Consider the following 16,838-nt stretch of genomic DNA (forward strand, 5'->3'; position numbering starts at 1 on the left):
CACAAAGCCAACGCTAACTCCAAAATATCCAAAGTTAACTCCAAAATTTCCAAACCGGGTAGAGCTCGGTGAGGTCGGCTGGGCGCCGCGAGTAAAACAGGAGGGCGGAGCTTCCCGCCCGACTTCCGCCTGCCGGGGACTGGGGCGAGCGCGGCCTGCGCGTGCGCCGTGCGCTCCCCGCCCCCCCAGCCCGCTCCACTCCCCAGCGGTCTCCAATTGGCGGTGCGGGAAAGGAAGCCGAGGAGGGCCGGGAACCCGGAAGTACTTCTCGGCAGAGGCCTGGGCGACTCTTTTGAATGGAATCGGGCTGATTCATCGCCGGTTCCCGGAGCCAGGTCCTTGTTGAGTGTGAGGCGCTGCTCTCGCCGCCGGGTTGCCACAAGGCCAGGTAAGGTGCAGACCGCGACCTCCCTCCCGACGGCCTCAGCCGAACCCCGAGGCGGGCCCGGGGAGGTCCGGGAGCCGGTCGCGCTAGGCCGCCGCAAGCCCCGGGCTTTCCTGAGTCACATTGCCCAGCCAGGTTGCCCGTGGAGTCCCGGGCCTGATGGGGAGCACCGGGCCCCCTTGGTCCTCTCTTCCTTTATCCCTTGGTCTCTGGCAGAGTCAGGTTTGGATGTCATCTCCTTGCAAACGTTTCTGCTTCGCCCTAGCTTGGGAGCCTTTTCCCCATTCGCTAGCAGACTCCTGTTTGTGGCCTGTTTATGTTCGTCTTCAGTTCCTCCCGTGCTGAGAAACTTGCATACAGTCTGAGGAGGCAAAGGAGAGAGGGTGGACCGAATTTCAAGAGGGCGCGTGTTTTCTTCACCTTTAGGGAGGCAGGCATTGCTTTGAATCCTGAATATTTTCAAAATAAAGTTTAGCCATTCCTGCCATGCCATTAGTTGCAGTATTGTTCCATTTGAGTGCTGGTCTGTGGATTGGGTTACATTTCCTTTTTTGAGTAAAGTAGAAATCAACTACCGCCGCTGTGGGTTATTGAAACTCAGTTTTCCTGTGAATTGAGCTCAGTGTCTGTCAAAAGTATAACGTCAGCATTTCAAAGGAGTCTTAAGAATTTTGTGACCGTTTGCTTACTTATTACTTTATTTGAAGACTAGTTCTCTGTACTTCTGGTTGGTCTAGAGCTAATTATATACACCATGCTGGCCTTAAACTTCCGCAGTCCTGCCTTAGTTTCCCAAATGTTACTATTACAGGTTTGTAATTCCACTTCAGCACACAGTGGGAAAAAAATTGGAATTAAAAGGACAATTAAAAGGATTGTAACTTGTTGGTGAACACTTTTAATCCCAGCTCTCGGGAGGCAGAGGCAAGCTTACCTTTTTGAGTTAAAGGCCAGCCTGGTCTACAACATGAGTTCCAGGTCAACAGAGCTACACAGTGAGTCCCTGTCTCACAGCAAAATACAAAAACCCAATCACTAATAAAGATTTACCATAAGAGGCTTTAAAATTAGTAGAGAAATACAGTTCTAGTGTGAACCCGCCCAGCACTTGGGAGGAAAAGGCGTGGCAATTTCCGGAAGTTTGGAGCAGCCTAGTCTGTGCAAACTGGTTATAGGCCCTTAAGGACGGACAGAAAGACCTTGTTCTCTAACTTCAGATATAAGGATATGTGGAATTTTTTTTTGTGGTGGTGTTTTGTTGTTGTTTGTTTGTTTTTGAGACAGTGTCCCCCTACACAACCCAGGCTAACCTCTAACTGGTGTGATCCTCCTACCTCAGCCTCCTCAGTGCTGACATGATAGGAATGTGCCTCAACACCCAGCCCAAAAGTTGATTGTAATGCTGCAGACATAATGTAAGTAAAGCAACAAGACAAGCACTTGCTTAACTATGTTGAAAATGGAAACTGTGACAGAGTGTTAGTGACAAGAATTAATGGAATGGAGGTCTTCTTGCCATGTTAGCTCACTAAATGGTTCATTTTTAATGTTTGAATTGTATTTAGAGAGACAGCTCAGTGGTTAAGAGTGTGCACAGTAGCGCACATCTTTAATCCCAGCACTCAGGAGGCAGAGGCAGGCAGGTCTCTGTGAGTTAGAGGCCAGTCTGGTCTACAGAGCAAGTACCAGGACAGCTAGGGCTACACAGAGAAACTCTGTCTCAAAAAAGAGAGCATGTACTGCTCTTGCAGAGGACCCAGGTTCTGTTCCCAGCACCCATAGCCTGTGGCTCACAATGGATTGTAACCCTGTCTCTGCAGGTGTCTTCAGGCACCTTTACAAATGTGCAGATACCCACCCACCCACACAGACAAAATTAAAAATAATACAAATAAATTATTTGACTTAAATTGTATAGGTTGTATATGTATAGATATTAAGATATACAGTGGCTCATAATTAACTATAGTTAAGGTATGCTTGGTGAAGAACTGAAAGTTGTCTTGGATTTGCCTAAAACAGAATTATATCTTGGCCAAAAGAAGAAAAATTTGATGGCATGATCTTTTATTTAATCTCACCTATTGGGTTTGTGACATCCATCCCAGCCTCACCTCCTGAGATCTTTGGTAATAATGCATTGCTAGTCTAGTTAAAAAGCTGGAATTTGACTTCAAGACTGGATTCATCATCTTTTTATGCTTGCCATATAAACCTTAGTATAGTACATAGATTTAGAATCATTTGAAAATCAGAAACAAGCAATTGAACCTTTTTGGTTTTCAGTATTACAGCAGTGTTTTGATATTCAGGGTCTACTTGGGGAAGCCTTATCTGAGTAGTGAGTATTCACACCATGTCTGCTTGTGATGAACTTTTCGTAGTCTTGCTGCGCCTAGTGGAGAATTCATACTTTGCTTTGTGATAGTTTGTTATCCTCATCTGCCAAATAATGCATTAAGTTGAATGGTCTTTATTAGTTTTAGGAGAACTGTAACAGTGACAGCATTTATTGAGTACCTAGGATATTCCTTCCAGGCTCTATTATAGACACTTTCGATCAATTGTGACAACAGACTTGGCAAGGTTACATATTTTTGTAGATGAACTTTAGGGTCTAGTGCTAGACGAAAGTAGCTTGTTCTACATAATGTAGTGGGTACATGGTGAAGTCTAGATTCAAATCTGAGTTGATTGGTTCTAGAGCCATTCTTAACTCTGTATTACTAATGTTTTCCTGTTGCATACTTAAATTTTGAGTGCACAAGGTAGTACCTTGCAAATATTTTGCTTAAATGTTAATTAGTGACAATGCAGTAGAAAGCTATATTTCTTCTAAGACTAAATTCTTAGTCTTCTAAGTGGGGATTGGAGTAGAATCTTGTTTTCTAATTTTTAAAGTATTGGTTCACCAAAACAGAGAGAGAGGGGGGATAGAGAGACAGACAGACAGAAAGACAGACAGAAGGGGTTGGAGGAGGGGAGAAAGAGTGGACAGCCTGCAGCAGTCAGTTCACCGTTTCTACCATGTGGTTCTGGGACTCAGACTAATCACTAGGCTAGGCAGCAGCTCTTTCCTGCTAAGCCACCTTGCTGCTGGCTTCCAATCTTGCTTTTAAATGTTTGTAATTCCAGTACTCAAGAAACAGAGGTGGTAGGATTGCTCCAAGTGTGAGACCAGCTTTGCCTATCGCAAGGTCCAGGCCACCCAGGGCCATGTGGTGAGACCCTGTCTTAAAAAAAAACCTAAAGGTGGTAGAAATTCTTTTAAAGAATTAAATTTTCACTTTTTCTGGTTCTAATTCTGGAAAAAAGTAAGGAAGAAGTTCCTACCTTCCACTAATCAGAGAATAGAGAATTGAAGAAGTAGAAATATAGTGAGATCATAAATATGGAGTAAATATTAATATTTACACAGAGGAATGGGAAGTAAACCAGTGAAGTAGGAGATACAATGTTAAAACTGAATGACTAAACACTTTGTGATTTTATATGAAGTTTATGCATTTTTGGTATGTTAAGATCCCTCAGAAAAGCTTGAAAGGTTGAAAAATCCAAATTAATACAACTTTGAAGGATCTGCTTTTTATGTAGCTATTGTTTCATATAGTGCCTGTAAATATTTGAGAACTGATTTAAAGCTAACATGTACATGTTCTAAAATTATTGCATTTTAGTCAAGATACTGCCCTGAGAGGTTAAGTGGTGAGCTTTCAACTTTCAAGTAGATTTTTGTTTTCTAGTCTTTGCTGTAAGGGTTCTAAATGTTGCTGTGTATGTGATGTTATATTGAGTATGTAAAACACATCATATTGTGGTAATAAATGTGTTAAGCAAAGTTATCATATCAGGGTGGAGAGAGGGCTCGGTGCTTAACAGCACTTGTTCTTGCAGAGGACTCAGATTCACCACCCACATGGCGGCTAACAACTATTTGTAACTCTAATTCCAGGGGATCTGACACCCTCTTCTGATCTCAGGGGGTACCAGGCATTCATGTGGTGCACATACATGCATGCAGGCAAAACACCCATATACATAAAAATAAATTAAAGAAAATATCAAAGTGAATCTATTATGACTGGGCTCTTAAATCCTCAGTTTTTTGATAGGTGTAAGTTTAGTTTTGATCTATGAACCTTTTACATTGCTTCTATTTCTGAGAATTGAAGGTATTTCCTTTTAGCCAGGTGGTGGTGGCAGCTCACACCTTTAACCCCAACACTCAGGAGGCAGAGACAGTCGGATCTCTGTCTGAGACCAGCCTGGTCTACAGTGTGAGTTTGAGGACAGCCAGGGATACACAGAGAAACCCTGTAAAAGTGTTCTCTCTTATATTATGGTGCACAGTTTAACTTGTGACCCTCTTTGCTGAATTCTGAAAATGGATGTCCCTGTCTCCAGTGTGAATGAGTTTATTTTTGAGACATAGCTGGTGTTCTGAGTCCCACTAAGTGGCTCCAAAGTGAGAAGGAAGGGTAGCTCTTGTAGGAGGGTGAGTGCTGATGATGAGGCACAGCAGGTAGCAGTCCTGTTTGCTTATCATATGCCCGTGATTGTGTTGAGTGTTTTCTGTGTGTATTGACTTATTTATTCTTCTAAACAGCGATATGAGACAGATGTTCTCTTTTTTTTTCATTTTGTGGATGAGGAGCTTGAGGAGGAAAGGTAACTGACTGAGGAACATACTGCTAATGAGTATTAGAGCCAGTTTGCATTTCTGGCTCTATAGCTGCAGGATGATAACTAAGAAAAGTGGTTATCATCATTTATCTCATCCCAGTGGGCTGTTTTTATTACTTGCACTTTTAGATCATCTTGCTAATAACTTAAAGATAGGAAAATAAAGGGATGCTGAAAATTATATTTGAGATGTTAATAAGGTGTGATGTAGCAAATGTAAGTACTTATTCTGTATTTTTCTGATTTTGAAAGTATAGGTAGCTCAGATTGGCAACATCCCTTGAGTTTAACTAGCTGCTCACTATTGACCGTGCATGAACTTGGCATACATGTTTCTTGTGAAGACAAGTTCAGTAGGAAATGGAGGTATAGTTCAGTGATAGAATGCTTGCTCGCCTAGGAAGAATCTCTAGGGCTGCCAAAAAGTCCTGAAAGTGTAAGCACACTTTTAGTAGGACTGTGAGTGTGTGCATACAAAGTAGACACAGTAAGATTTATCACTTTAACTATTTTTGATGTGTAGTTCTGCGGCGTTTAGTATATTTTCTTTGTTGAATCACTGTATTACTACCAACCATTTCCAGAGCTTTTCATTTTCCCACTTGTAATACTTTTAAAAACATTGACAGCTCATGATTTTGTTGAATGGAGGAGAGCCATCATATTTGCCTCAATTGTAAAACATTTTATTTTTAGATTTACAAATACCAGTTAGAATTGACAAATGGAATTACATGAAATTAAAAAGCTTCTGTACAGGAACAAAAAAGACTTATCAGCAGAGTGAACAGACAGCATGCAGAATGGGAGAAAATCTTTGCCAGTTATACTTCTGACAGGGGGTTAATATCTAGAATATATAAAGAACTTCTAAAATTAAACAGCAGAATAGTGACTCATACACACAGTGTACACACACATACACACATGCATAAATAAAATAAAATAAAATAAATGTTTGTTAAGAAAAAAGTAGCCAGTCAATAACTGGGCTAATGAGTTGAAAAGAGTTCCCCAAAGAAGAAACACAAATGATCAGTGGCTATTTTAAAAGGTTTTCAGCCACCAGGGAAACAACAAAGTAAAATTACTCTAAAATTCCATCTCATCTCAGGCTGAATGACTATTAGAACGACAACAAACACTGGTGAGAATGTGGAGGGAAGGAAACTTATTCGCTCTGGTGACAATGGCAAGGAAAGGCAACTGGTCTCACTGTCCACCAACAAATGAATGGACAATGGAAAAGTGGCCCATACAGTGGAGTTTTAGGAAATTGTGAAGTTTGCAAGATGGATGAAACTGGAAAACAGTACATTAAGTGAGGTCACCCAGGCTCATAAAGACAACTATGTGTTCCATCTCATATGCTTATCCTATATTCTAATTTTTATAAATGTGTATTTATGTGAGATGGAGTGGGTAAAGATCAAGAAAGTAGATGGGGACCTATTAGATGGGGAAACAGAGCTTTCAGAAGGGGATGGGGAGGGTAATGGAACAAACATGACATGAAAGTGGGAAGGGAATATTGGGAATGGAATGGTGTACATTGGAAAAGGAGTGATGGGATGGGGTGGGGGAACCAACCAAAGTCAAGTATGTATGGAAATGCTGTATGTTTCAGTTGTCTTCATTTCATCTAGTAGACTTATTGTATATTTCATATAAGTGGGATCACATGATGTCCCCATTGCTGTGATAAAAACACCCTGATAATAGTACATGAACTGGCTTTTTAGAACCCATTCCCTATGGTGGGACGCCTTGCTCAGCCTTCATCCAGTGGGGGGCGTGGGGCTTGGTCCTGCCCCAACTTGGTGTGCCAGCCTGTGCTGACTACCCAAGAGAGGCCTTACCCCCATGAGGAGTGGATGGGGGGGGGTAAGTAGGGAGGAGCAAAAGAAGGGGAGGGAAGGGGTTACTATGGTTGGTATATAAAATGAAAAAGGATTTTTTAATAAAATAAAATGTAAAAACAAAACAGAAACAAAAACACTCTGACCAAAAAACAATTTAGGCAAGAAAGGAACTATTTTTATCTTACAAATTCAGATTGCAGTCCATCATCATTTCCGATAAGTCAGGGTAGGAATTTGGAGCAGGTAGACCCTTCACATCAACAGTTAGTAACAGAAATGAGTGTATGCCTCTGTGCTCAGCTAGCTTTCTCTGCTCTTACACAGTCTGGGGCCAAAACCAGGGAATGGTATTGCTCAATTTCTGGTTGTGTCTTTCCATATAAATTAAGGCAATCAAGACAGTCCCCCACAGACATGCACGTAGGCCAACCTGATCTAGTTAATCTTACTGAGACTCTTCTCAACTCAGTGTGATTGTAGGTCATGTCATTCTGGAAGTTAAAACCATCACACATGACACACCGCATTTTAGGCCTGGTTCCTGGTCCCCCCCCCCCCATGCCTTTCTTTTGCTAGGGATTGAACCCAGAATTTTTTACATACCAAGGCAAGCACTCAGTGGCTGGGCTACATTTCCAGCCCTTTCATGTTTTCAGGTTCAGCCAAGTTGTAAGACATATCATTACTTTGTTCCTTTTTAGAGCCAAGTAATATTTCATGTATCCTATTGTATGTATGTATGATAATTTGTTTATTCATTGTGTGATGGGCATTTGGACTGTTGTCACATTTTGACTATCTTGAATAGTAATGCTGTTCACATGAATGTACATGTCTTATTTTAAAGACCCATTTTAAATTTTTGTGACATATATCTAGGAATAGAATTGATGGGCTGTATGGTAATTCTGTGTTTAAATTTTTGAACAACTGCCAAGTTGTTTACAGAACTCCTTGGTTTTGAAAAAATTTACTTAGGATATTGTCATCTCAAGATATATAGCCTCAGATTTTGTTTATAGCAGTGTTTCTCAATTGAGAGTGATTTTGCCCTTCCAAGGGACATTTAGCGATGTTTGGAGACATTTTTTTATTGTCACATGTTAGTCATTTCTGTTAACATTTAGTGTGTGCAGGTCAAAGCTACTGCTAAACACATTGTAATACATTGGACAGCCCCCACAGCAAAATTAAAGGTTCTGGATGTCAGTAGTACCAAACTTGATATTCTGACTTTTGACCTAGATTTTACTGTCATAGAGACAAGAGTGTCTGCTGATTTGCATTCACCTGGGATTCTGCAATAAGAATGAAACTTTAGCCAGGTGGTTGCGGGGGTGGGGGAGAGTGGCGCATGCCCCCGAGACAGGGTTTCCCTGTGTAGCTTTGTGCCTTTCCTGGAACTCACTCTGTGGACCAGGCTGGCCTCGAACTCACAGAGATCCAGCTGCCTCTGCCTCCCAAGCGCTGGGATCAAAGGCATGCGCCACCACCGCCTAAAGGTGTGGTCTCGAGGCAAAGTACTGGGATACTATGCCTGAGCTTCTTTTGGTTTTTGACAGGGTCTTACTGCAGAGCTTGGACTGCTTTCAAACTCGGTCTCCTGCATATTTTTGAAAGATAATCCAGTGCTTTGGGCAACACAGTAGGAATTAAAGGATGATAGTGTTGTTACAATTTATTTCCCTCTTGCTTTTATACAGTTCTTAGTACTTTGCATTTTCTTATTATTTTCATCATAGTTGTGAATAATTAAAGGATGAACTAATTGCAAGGATCATGGAGGTGAAGTTTTCAAGATAAAAGACAAATAACACTAGTAGGGTCCTCTATGTACAAGTGTCAAAATTTGTATTGAACCTATATACTGATTATATAATAAAGTGATTCTTACTATTTTTAAAACCATAAGCAAATATTATTCTTTGAGAGATCCCAAGGGGTACTGAAAGCTATAAAATATCAGCCCTCAAAGTCAGGGGCAAAGGTGAAATACATAAACACAGTGTAACAGAGTAATCTCTATGCCCAATAACCACATAGGTGCTAAATAAGTCCATGCTCTCAAGAAATCATTATTAAAAATTGGTTTTAGAGCTGGCAGTATAAGAGTGTTTGCCTAGCATGGATGAGGCCCCTGGTCCAGTGTCCAGCATTGGGAGAATGTTGACTTCTAGTTCATTTGCAGGACTTTACTTCTTTTAAAGATTCTTTGGGGGGAAGATATAAAATGTTCTCGGTTCTCAATTAAGTACCTTTCTTTTTTAGGAGAGAAAGGAGGGAAAAAAAGACTACTTGTGAAAAATACCTGTCAGAATTAGCAAGAATTGGAGTTAATAAGAAATTTTTCAAATTTAACAAATTGAATCCCAGCACCGTAAGAGTTACAGTTGCTGACCAGGTAAGGTTTAAGAGTGTATTTTATCTTTAACTGTTGTTTTAAGATCTGATAGATGCTATGTAAATGTATTATTTTATAACAGGCATCAAATTATGAATATGTGTGATAACCAGATTTTAAGAAGTTGTGTGATTTAGAATATTTATCAATATATTTCATTTCCAAATGTTAGTATTTTTATAAAACGTGTTCATCTTAAGAGTTTTAATTTGTTAAATATCTTTTCTTGTTTGCTGAGACATCTAATTTTGTGAAAAACACAAGTTTGACCTGCCAGATTTTCTTTCCCTCTGCTCCCACATCGCTCATGTATATTCACAGCATCTGGAGTCTGTAATATCAGAAGCAGCACAGAGGAAGTAGATAGACCAACACAGCTGGGGTTGACTCTGCCTAGGATGAGGCTGTGTATGTGTTCTGAAGGGCATGTTGCCACCACCCCCCCATGCTTCTTTAGTTTGTGAGCCTGAAGTGGTCCAGAAGAATTTTTCTTTAGAAATACATTTTAGAGAAAGTATCTTTAATATTTTAAAATTACAAGATTGTTTAAAAGGGATTGTACTGAAAGGACTATTTGAGGAACTTGATGGAGCTGTTACTTGTAATTATAATTAGACAGATAAGTATGGTTGTGAAGATTAGATTTTGTCTGAAATATCAAATTTTCTTGCCTTTTCATTTATACAGATGAATTTATCTGTTGTGAATCTCACAGACGTGTTATGTGAAAGAAAAAGTCAGACAAAAAAAAATCTGTGGCTCTGTTTTTATACAATTGGAAAGTAGCAGAACTATTCTGTACCGTGACAAGCCAGAATCCCACCTGTCTGGAATGGTAGGGACTGGAAAGGGCTTCAGAGGCATTTGCTGTGACTTTTTGATGTAGATGATGGCTTCATCAACCAGTGTGCTCACTTTGTGAGGTGTCCTCGACCTCGTCATTTGTGTGCCTTTCTGTTTGCAGACTTGAATAAAGTTTGTGATGTTACGATTATTAAATATTACTGGATTAAGTTGTTACCAACTGGTTCAGCAAACATAATTAGGCAGAATTGTAATGATTTAATTGAGGTTTAGTTTGTAACAGTTCTAATTGGTAAAGTGTGAACAAAAATTCCTAATCTCTTAATGCTTGGTTTATATTATAATTTGTGATGATCTAAGTATACACTTAGTAAGAAGATGAACTTTAAGGCACAGTAGTAGTTTTTAAGTAAAAAAAAGTTGCTTTGTTTTCATCTTTATAAACTTAGTTACACTGCTATTCTTGAATAATTTGATTCCTTATTCTGTATCCAAGGCCATGCAAGTACAACTGCCATTTCTTTTCTGTTTCTTTTGTGAGCTTCTTGTGCTTATCAATATCTTCTTTAGTTATTCCAGATGCTGAAGATAAACTGATATCTCCAAGTTGTAATAATTAGCTCTGAAATTGTGATTGAGGATAGCAGCTATGAAGGGAAGTGTATCTCTACAGCATCTGAAATAAGTGTATCTGCGTAGGTTCTAGAACACTATCTTAATGCATTTAATGTTTACTCTATAGTATTTTCTTTTAATATAATGAGTTCATTTTTAAAAAGCCTTTGATGCTAATTCAGAGATCCGTAATCCACTCACAATGTCTTTCACATGTAGTTTTGATGATAACTGACAAGCTGTAAGTTAATTAGCACAGCACTTACTAATGAGGATGTTAAAATTTAATTTAAAAGTGTAGATTTTTATTTGTACACTCTGAGCAAATTGAAGGAAATTCAATCATACATATGATAAGCATTCGGGCACTTCCCCCCCATCCAGGTGCTTTATTAGATAACAATAAGAAAATATAATTAACTTAAGGATAGCAAAGTTTTGAAAGTATGCTAAGATTGCTTGTCTTTAAAACTGGGGATAACCCAAAACCAAAGCAGTGAAATAAGGTCTGTTAATTAGCATGGAAGACAGCTTCTTGAATTAATATGTGGTGTTAATTAACAGGAAGTCTGATGTTGTGTTGTAATTACCACCAATATTTTTGACATACTGAGTGACTGAAGGTGAATTATATAGATAGCAATTGAGTAAACACTTTTGTGCTAAGGAACGTTTTCCTTTGTTTCTGTTTTCTAGAAATATGGACAGACTTCTTAGACTTGGAGGAGGTATGCCTGGACTGGGCCAGGTTAGTATACAGACTGTTTCTTAGTGTGTAAGCAACAAGCTTTTTATGTAGTTATCCCAAGAGAAAGAACCAACAGACCGCTTTCTGGTAAGGGGCACCCCTTACTGGTAGTGGCTGAATCGCAACATGAAGTAATATTGGAAACATTTTTATCTTTTTCTCCTGGTAATAAGAATTTTTTGTTGTTCAGTTGTTTGGTTTAAAATGTTGGGATATGTGAACTTATAAAGTTGCCCTTTCAAATAAAACGACAACAAAAATACCCCGAAACTTAAAACATACTATTTTTGAGTTTATCATACAAGCTTTTTACTGTTACACATGAAAAATATAACATGGCATACTTTTTATGGATCAGAAAATGAATCCATTGATTCAGTATGCAGTCTTAACTCTAAACTTCTGCTAGTAATTATGACACTAATATGTGGTGAATTGATAATAGCTAATTTTTCCTTTAAGTTTGATATTTTTGTGCTTTCTTTTTATACTGTTAATTAAAATGAAATGCTTTTTCCATTGTTTTAATATCATTTACTTTGTCCAGTGCTCCTGGGTAGGTGATTTCTGGGTAAGTTTCTGTTAGAAGGTCTGTTTGCCTCTAGCTGAAAAGGTATTTCTTTTTGTTGTGTTGAGACTCAAGTCCAGGCTCACACGTGCTCTGTCACTGTTCATCACGCCCAGCACTTTGCCTCTAAGTTCTGACTCTAGTTCTGGTTATCTATTCCCTTAATTAATGAAAGGTTATTAGGTGTCATTCTCTTCCTATAACTCTAGTCTCTTAGTTCCCAGCTTTCCCTCATTTCTATATTACTATTAGTATTTCATCTTTTTTTTTTTTTTTTGCTCAAATTAAACTGTATTTAGAGGGAGAAACACAGTTTTGAGACTTAATGATTTTTTTTTTTGTGTTTTAAAAGCACCCTACATGATCTCTTAGGCCTGTCATGGTTTGCCACTGATAAAGACTTAGAAGATGCCAGCTTTTTGTGATTCTTGATTGTGTGTTGAAGCAGACTTAGTTTTCATTTATTTTTGTTCGTTGGGAATATTTCTTATGCGTTATCGTGAGCCAGTTTTAACATGAGACTTCATTTTCTTTATCTGTGTAATTCACTCTCTGTCATGGAGGTACTACAAATTTATGTGCAAATTATGAGACATTGCCTTAGCGAAATTCTTAAGGTTGAGTCATATCTCAATACCAAAATAACTTTCCTTAATTATTAGATATGTTATTTATTCATATTATAAATCTGCTCTGAAAAATTGTACATGAAATAGTGGCCACATACTGAGTTACATTGACTGTGGAAAACTCAGTGTTTGCTAAGTGAGCCCTCTTTTGTTTGTGATTTTTATTAGTTAGCCTTAGGCTCCTCGGTTTGTCTGTTTGTTGGAACTTTAGTATATGTTACTAAAGAACCTACTATTTCATGTATTTCCTCTCTCTGGGTAGATGGCATTATTCTTCTCTTTAGAAGAATAATGTGGAGGAGTCCTTTTTGTGCTATCTCTTTTTTTCAAATACTATATGATCAGTTCTTTCATTTCTCTCTTAAATTTTACTTTACTCTTGCTCACTTCCTGTTGGGAATGTTGCAGGGCAGTTCAAAGTAGAACCAGGAGTTAACATCAGACTACAAATTATGGGCTTTGTCCTCAACAAAATTGCCATGATGTTAGAGGCTAGCTACAGTGCAGGTGTTTCCAACTCACCCATAGTTTGGCCCACTAGTCCTCAGGACCCCTCAGCTTTGATACTTTACTAGAAAAACTTACAGACCTGAAATTACTTATAGGAGTTTTGTTGTCATGGGTAAAGATCAAGAGAATCATCTAAAAGCAGGGCTTCTGTGTTTTATGTAATCAGAATGTGTCACTGTTTTGCAAGTCCGTGTGTTCACCAGCTAGGAAGCTCCACATGCTTCAGTGGGCCCTAAGTAAAGGCATTCATTGAATCTCAGCACCTGTGCTGGTTGATTAAGCCTTTGTCCAAAATTGAGCCTAATATTCAGCTCCTATCTCTTCCTCAAAATGGGTCACCCTCAAAGATCCCATATTTAAATCATATAGTTGATCTTGTTTGGTCTCTGAGGCCATGTAAGAGTCATTAAACAATCAGTTACTACCATAGCAAACACTGTCTTTAGGAAATCCCAAAGACTTTTGAGGTTTTGTGCTGAGAACTCAAAGAGCCAATTATATAGCCAAGATTTGTTTTCAGTCTTAACCTGATTATTTATATGGAAATAATTCAGTATTTCATCAGAATGTTTTTTGTGCTCTTACTTAGTGCTAATTGTTTTTTTTTAAATTGTGGTGTTGGGGATTGATTTATTTATTACACATACAGTGTTCTGTCTACATGCCAGAAGGCACCAGATCTCATTATAGATTTTTGTGAGCCACCATGTGGTTGCTGGGGATTGAACTAGGGACCTCTGGAAGAACAGCTAGTGCTCTTAACCTCTGAGCCACCTCTCCAGCCTGCTGATCGTTTTCTTATTCCCTACCAATCCAGTATTAGGCTTGGAGTCATTTATCGCCTCTGGCTCTGTATTAGTTAGGGATTCCATTGCTGTGAAGAGACACCATGACCACACAGCTCTTATAAAGGAAAACATTTACTTGTGGTGGCTTGCTTACAGTTCAGAGGTTCAGTCCATTATTTAGTCATGTCAGAAAGTAAGGCAGCGTGTAGGCAGATATGGTGCCAGAGAAGGAGCTAAGAGTTCTTACATCTTAATCCCACAGGCAACAGGAAGTGGTCTGTTTCACTAGGTATGGCTTGAACATATATATGAGACCTCAAAGCCTGCCTCCATAGTGACACACTTTCTCCAACAATACCACAACTATTTTATAAGGCTACACCTCCTAAGAGTACCACTCCTTTTGGGGGGCCATTTTCTTTCAGACCACCACAGGCTCATTCAGTCTTTCTGAACTCCCCTTCCACATAGCTCCCTGATCCTTAAAGGGAGGGGTGTGATGAAAACATCCTGTTTAGGACTGAATGCTCCCAAACCTCTCATTCTTTGTAATTGTCTGTGTTAATTCCCATCTTCTGCAAGAAGCTTCTCTGATGTGGGTTGAGTAGTGCATTGATTTATGCATGTAGCAACATGTCATTAGGAGTCATTTTATTGCTACGTTCCTTTAGCAAAATAATATTAGGTTTTCCTCTAGGCTCATGACCTACATCTAGTCTCAGGTTCTTGACCACTTTAGCATTGTTAGATATGAATTCTGTCTCATAAGCTGATCCTGAAGTCCAAGCAATAAGTGGTTGGTCACTCCTGTGAGATTTGTGCTAGTATTGCACCAGTATATCTTGTAGGATGGCCATTATTTTAGTCAGCAGGGTTGGTACTTGGGTGATATTGATGATTACCTTTCTCATTCGGGAGCATGCAGACTACCTTCTAGTACCCACTGAGTGCTAGTTAGTGGGGGTGAAGCTTTTAGTTAGGCACCAAGTTCTCTGTCTTAGTGTGTCCTTGGCAATCACCTGGTGAGATGCGGAACTTTTTTTTTTTTGAGCTGAGGACCGAACCCAGGGCCTTGCGCTTGTGCTCTACCACTGTGCTAAATCCCCAACAAGTTCTCTGTCTTTAATGATTAAGTAAGTATTGTCTTTAGTAGTAGACCTTATCTTCAGGTTGTAGAGAGCAACCAATAGCCTTGACAATAGCTTGTGATGTTTAGGGGTTTTCGTGACCCCTTTGGCCAGTGAATCAAGATCCAATCCTGGCATTGGAGGTTTTACTTTATTGTATAAGATGTTTATGTGGAACATTATTGCCCCTATTATTTGGTGGCTCCATCCAGATTATTCTCGTATATGTATATATTAGGAAGCTTCTACAGTAGTAGGTGTTTCAAATGGCCTTTGGTGTTAGTCGTCCCTCCCCAAGATCCCCTTTTCTCACATTCCTCTCCCTATGTAATCCTATTCTAGTTCCCTCTTTGTCTCGTCATAACTATATATTATTCTATTTCCCCTTCCTTGGGAGATGCTGTCCTATCCCCTAGTCCTTTACTTTATATCTAACCTCTGTGGTTATTAGGATTGTAATACAAATATTGAAAGCTAACATCCACATATAAGAGAAAATCTGCAATATTTGTCCTTTTGGATCTGGTTGCCTCCTTCAGGATGATTGTTTCTACTTGCAGCCATTTACTTGTAAATTTCATAATTTTTTTTTAATCCATTCATCAGTTGCTGAACACTGAGGCTGTTTCCAATTTATGGCTATTATGAACAGAGCAGCAGTGAACATGGATGAGCAAGTGCCTTTTTGATAGGATGTAGAGTCTTTTGGGTGGATGCCCAAGAGTAGTGTAGCTGGATCATGAAGTAGATGTATCCCCAGCTTCCTGAGGAACCACCACACTGATTTCCGTATTAGCTGTACAAGTTTGCACTCCCACCAGCAATGAATAAGTGTTCCCCTTTCCCTGCATTCTCACCACCATGTGCTGTCATTTATTTTATTGATCTTGGTCATTCTGACTAGGGTTAGATGAAATCTGATAGTAGTTTTAATTTGCATTTTCCTCATGGCTAAGGATGTTGAACATTTTAAATGTTTCTCAGCCATTTGTGTTTCATCGATAGAGAATTTTCTGCTCTGGACCCCATTATTAATTAAGTTATTTGGTCTCTTGATGTTCATTTTTCTTTATATATTCTAGATGCTAACCCTCTTTCAGGTATAGAATTGATTAAGATCTTTTCCCATTCTGTAGGCTGTTGCTTTACCTGCATGTTGGTGTCCTTTGCTGTAAAGAAGCTTTTCAGCTTCATGAGGTCCCAGTTATTAATTACTGTTCTTAGTGCCTGTGCTGTTGGTTTCCTCTTTTCCTATGGCAGTGAGTTCAATACTGTACCTCACATTCTGTTCTAAACATAATCAGCTTCAGGGAAACTTGTCTTATATTGAGGTCCTTGATGTATTTGGAGTTGAGTTTTGTGCAGGGTGAGAGAGATGTATTATTTTCATTCTTCTGCATAAAGCCACCCAGTTTGACCATCATTTGTTGAAGATGCTGTCCAGAATAGATTTATGTATGTATGAGCACTTGGTTTATAATATAGGTGGTATTACTGGAAACAGAAGGCCTAGTCAGGAAAGGCTGTTGAATTAAGTGGCTTTTAGTATTTGGGGAAATGAAAATTGGATCCCATCCTTAAGTGTGCACAAAGTATTTACTAGGTAGATTGAACCATCTACATAGGAAATCTATAGTTGTAGACAGTATACCTATTGGGTGGCTGTTATTCTAAACCAAACAAGGCATTGTTAGGAATAGGGAATTAGAACATTTGTA

At 39.1% G+C, this 16,838-nt stretch overlaps 1 protein-coding gene across 1 annotated transcript in view; it reads left to right on the forward strand.

The window, feature by feature from the left end:
• Positions 1-204: 204 nt before the first annotated feature.
• The window catches only part of Psmd14 (proteasome 26S subunit, non-ATPase 14), an 88,510-nt gene continuing 71,876 nt past the window's right edge, over positions 205-16,838 (forward strand). The window contains exons 1-3 of the mRNA XM_028867050.2: positions 205-388; positions 9,199-9,331; positions 11,447-11,498. Of these exons, the coding sequence (XP_028722883.1) occupies positions 11,451-11,498 (48 nt within the window). The 5' untranslated portion in view covers positions 205-388; positions 9,199-9,331; positions 11,447-11,450. The remainder of the gene's footprint in view (positions 389-9,198; positions 9,332-11,446; positions 11,499-16,838) is intronic.

The sequence above is a fragment of the Peromyscus leucopus genome, chromosome 4, assembly GCF_004664715.2.
Source record: "Peromyscus leucopus breed LL Stock chromosome 4, UCI_PerLeu_2.1, whole genome shotgun sequence".
Classification (NCBI taxonomy): Eukaryota; Metazoa; Chordata; class Mammalia; order Rodentia; family Cricetidae; genus Peromyscus; species Peromyscus leucopus.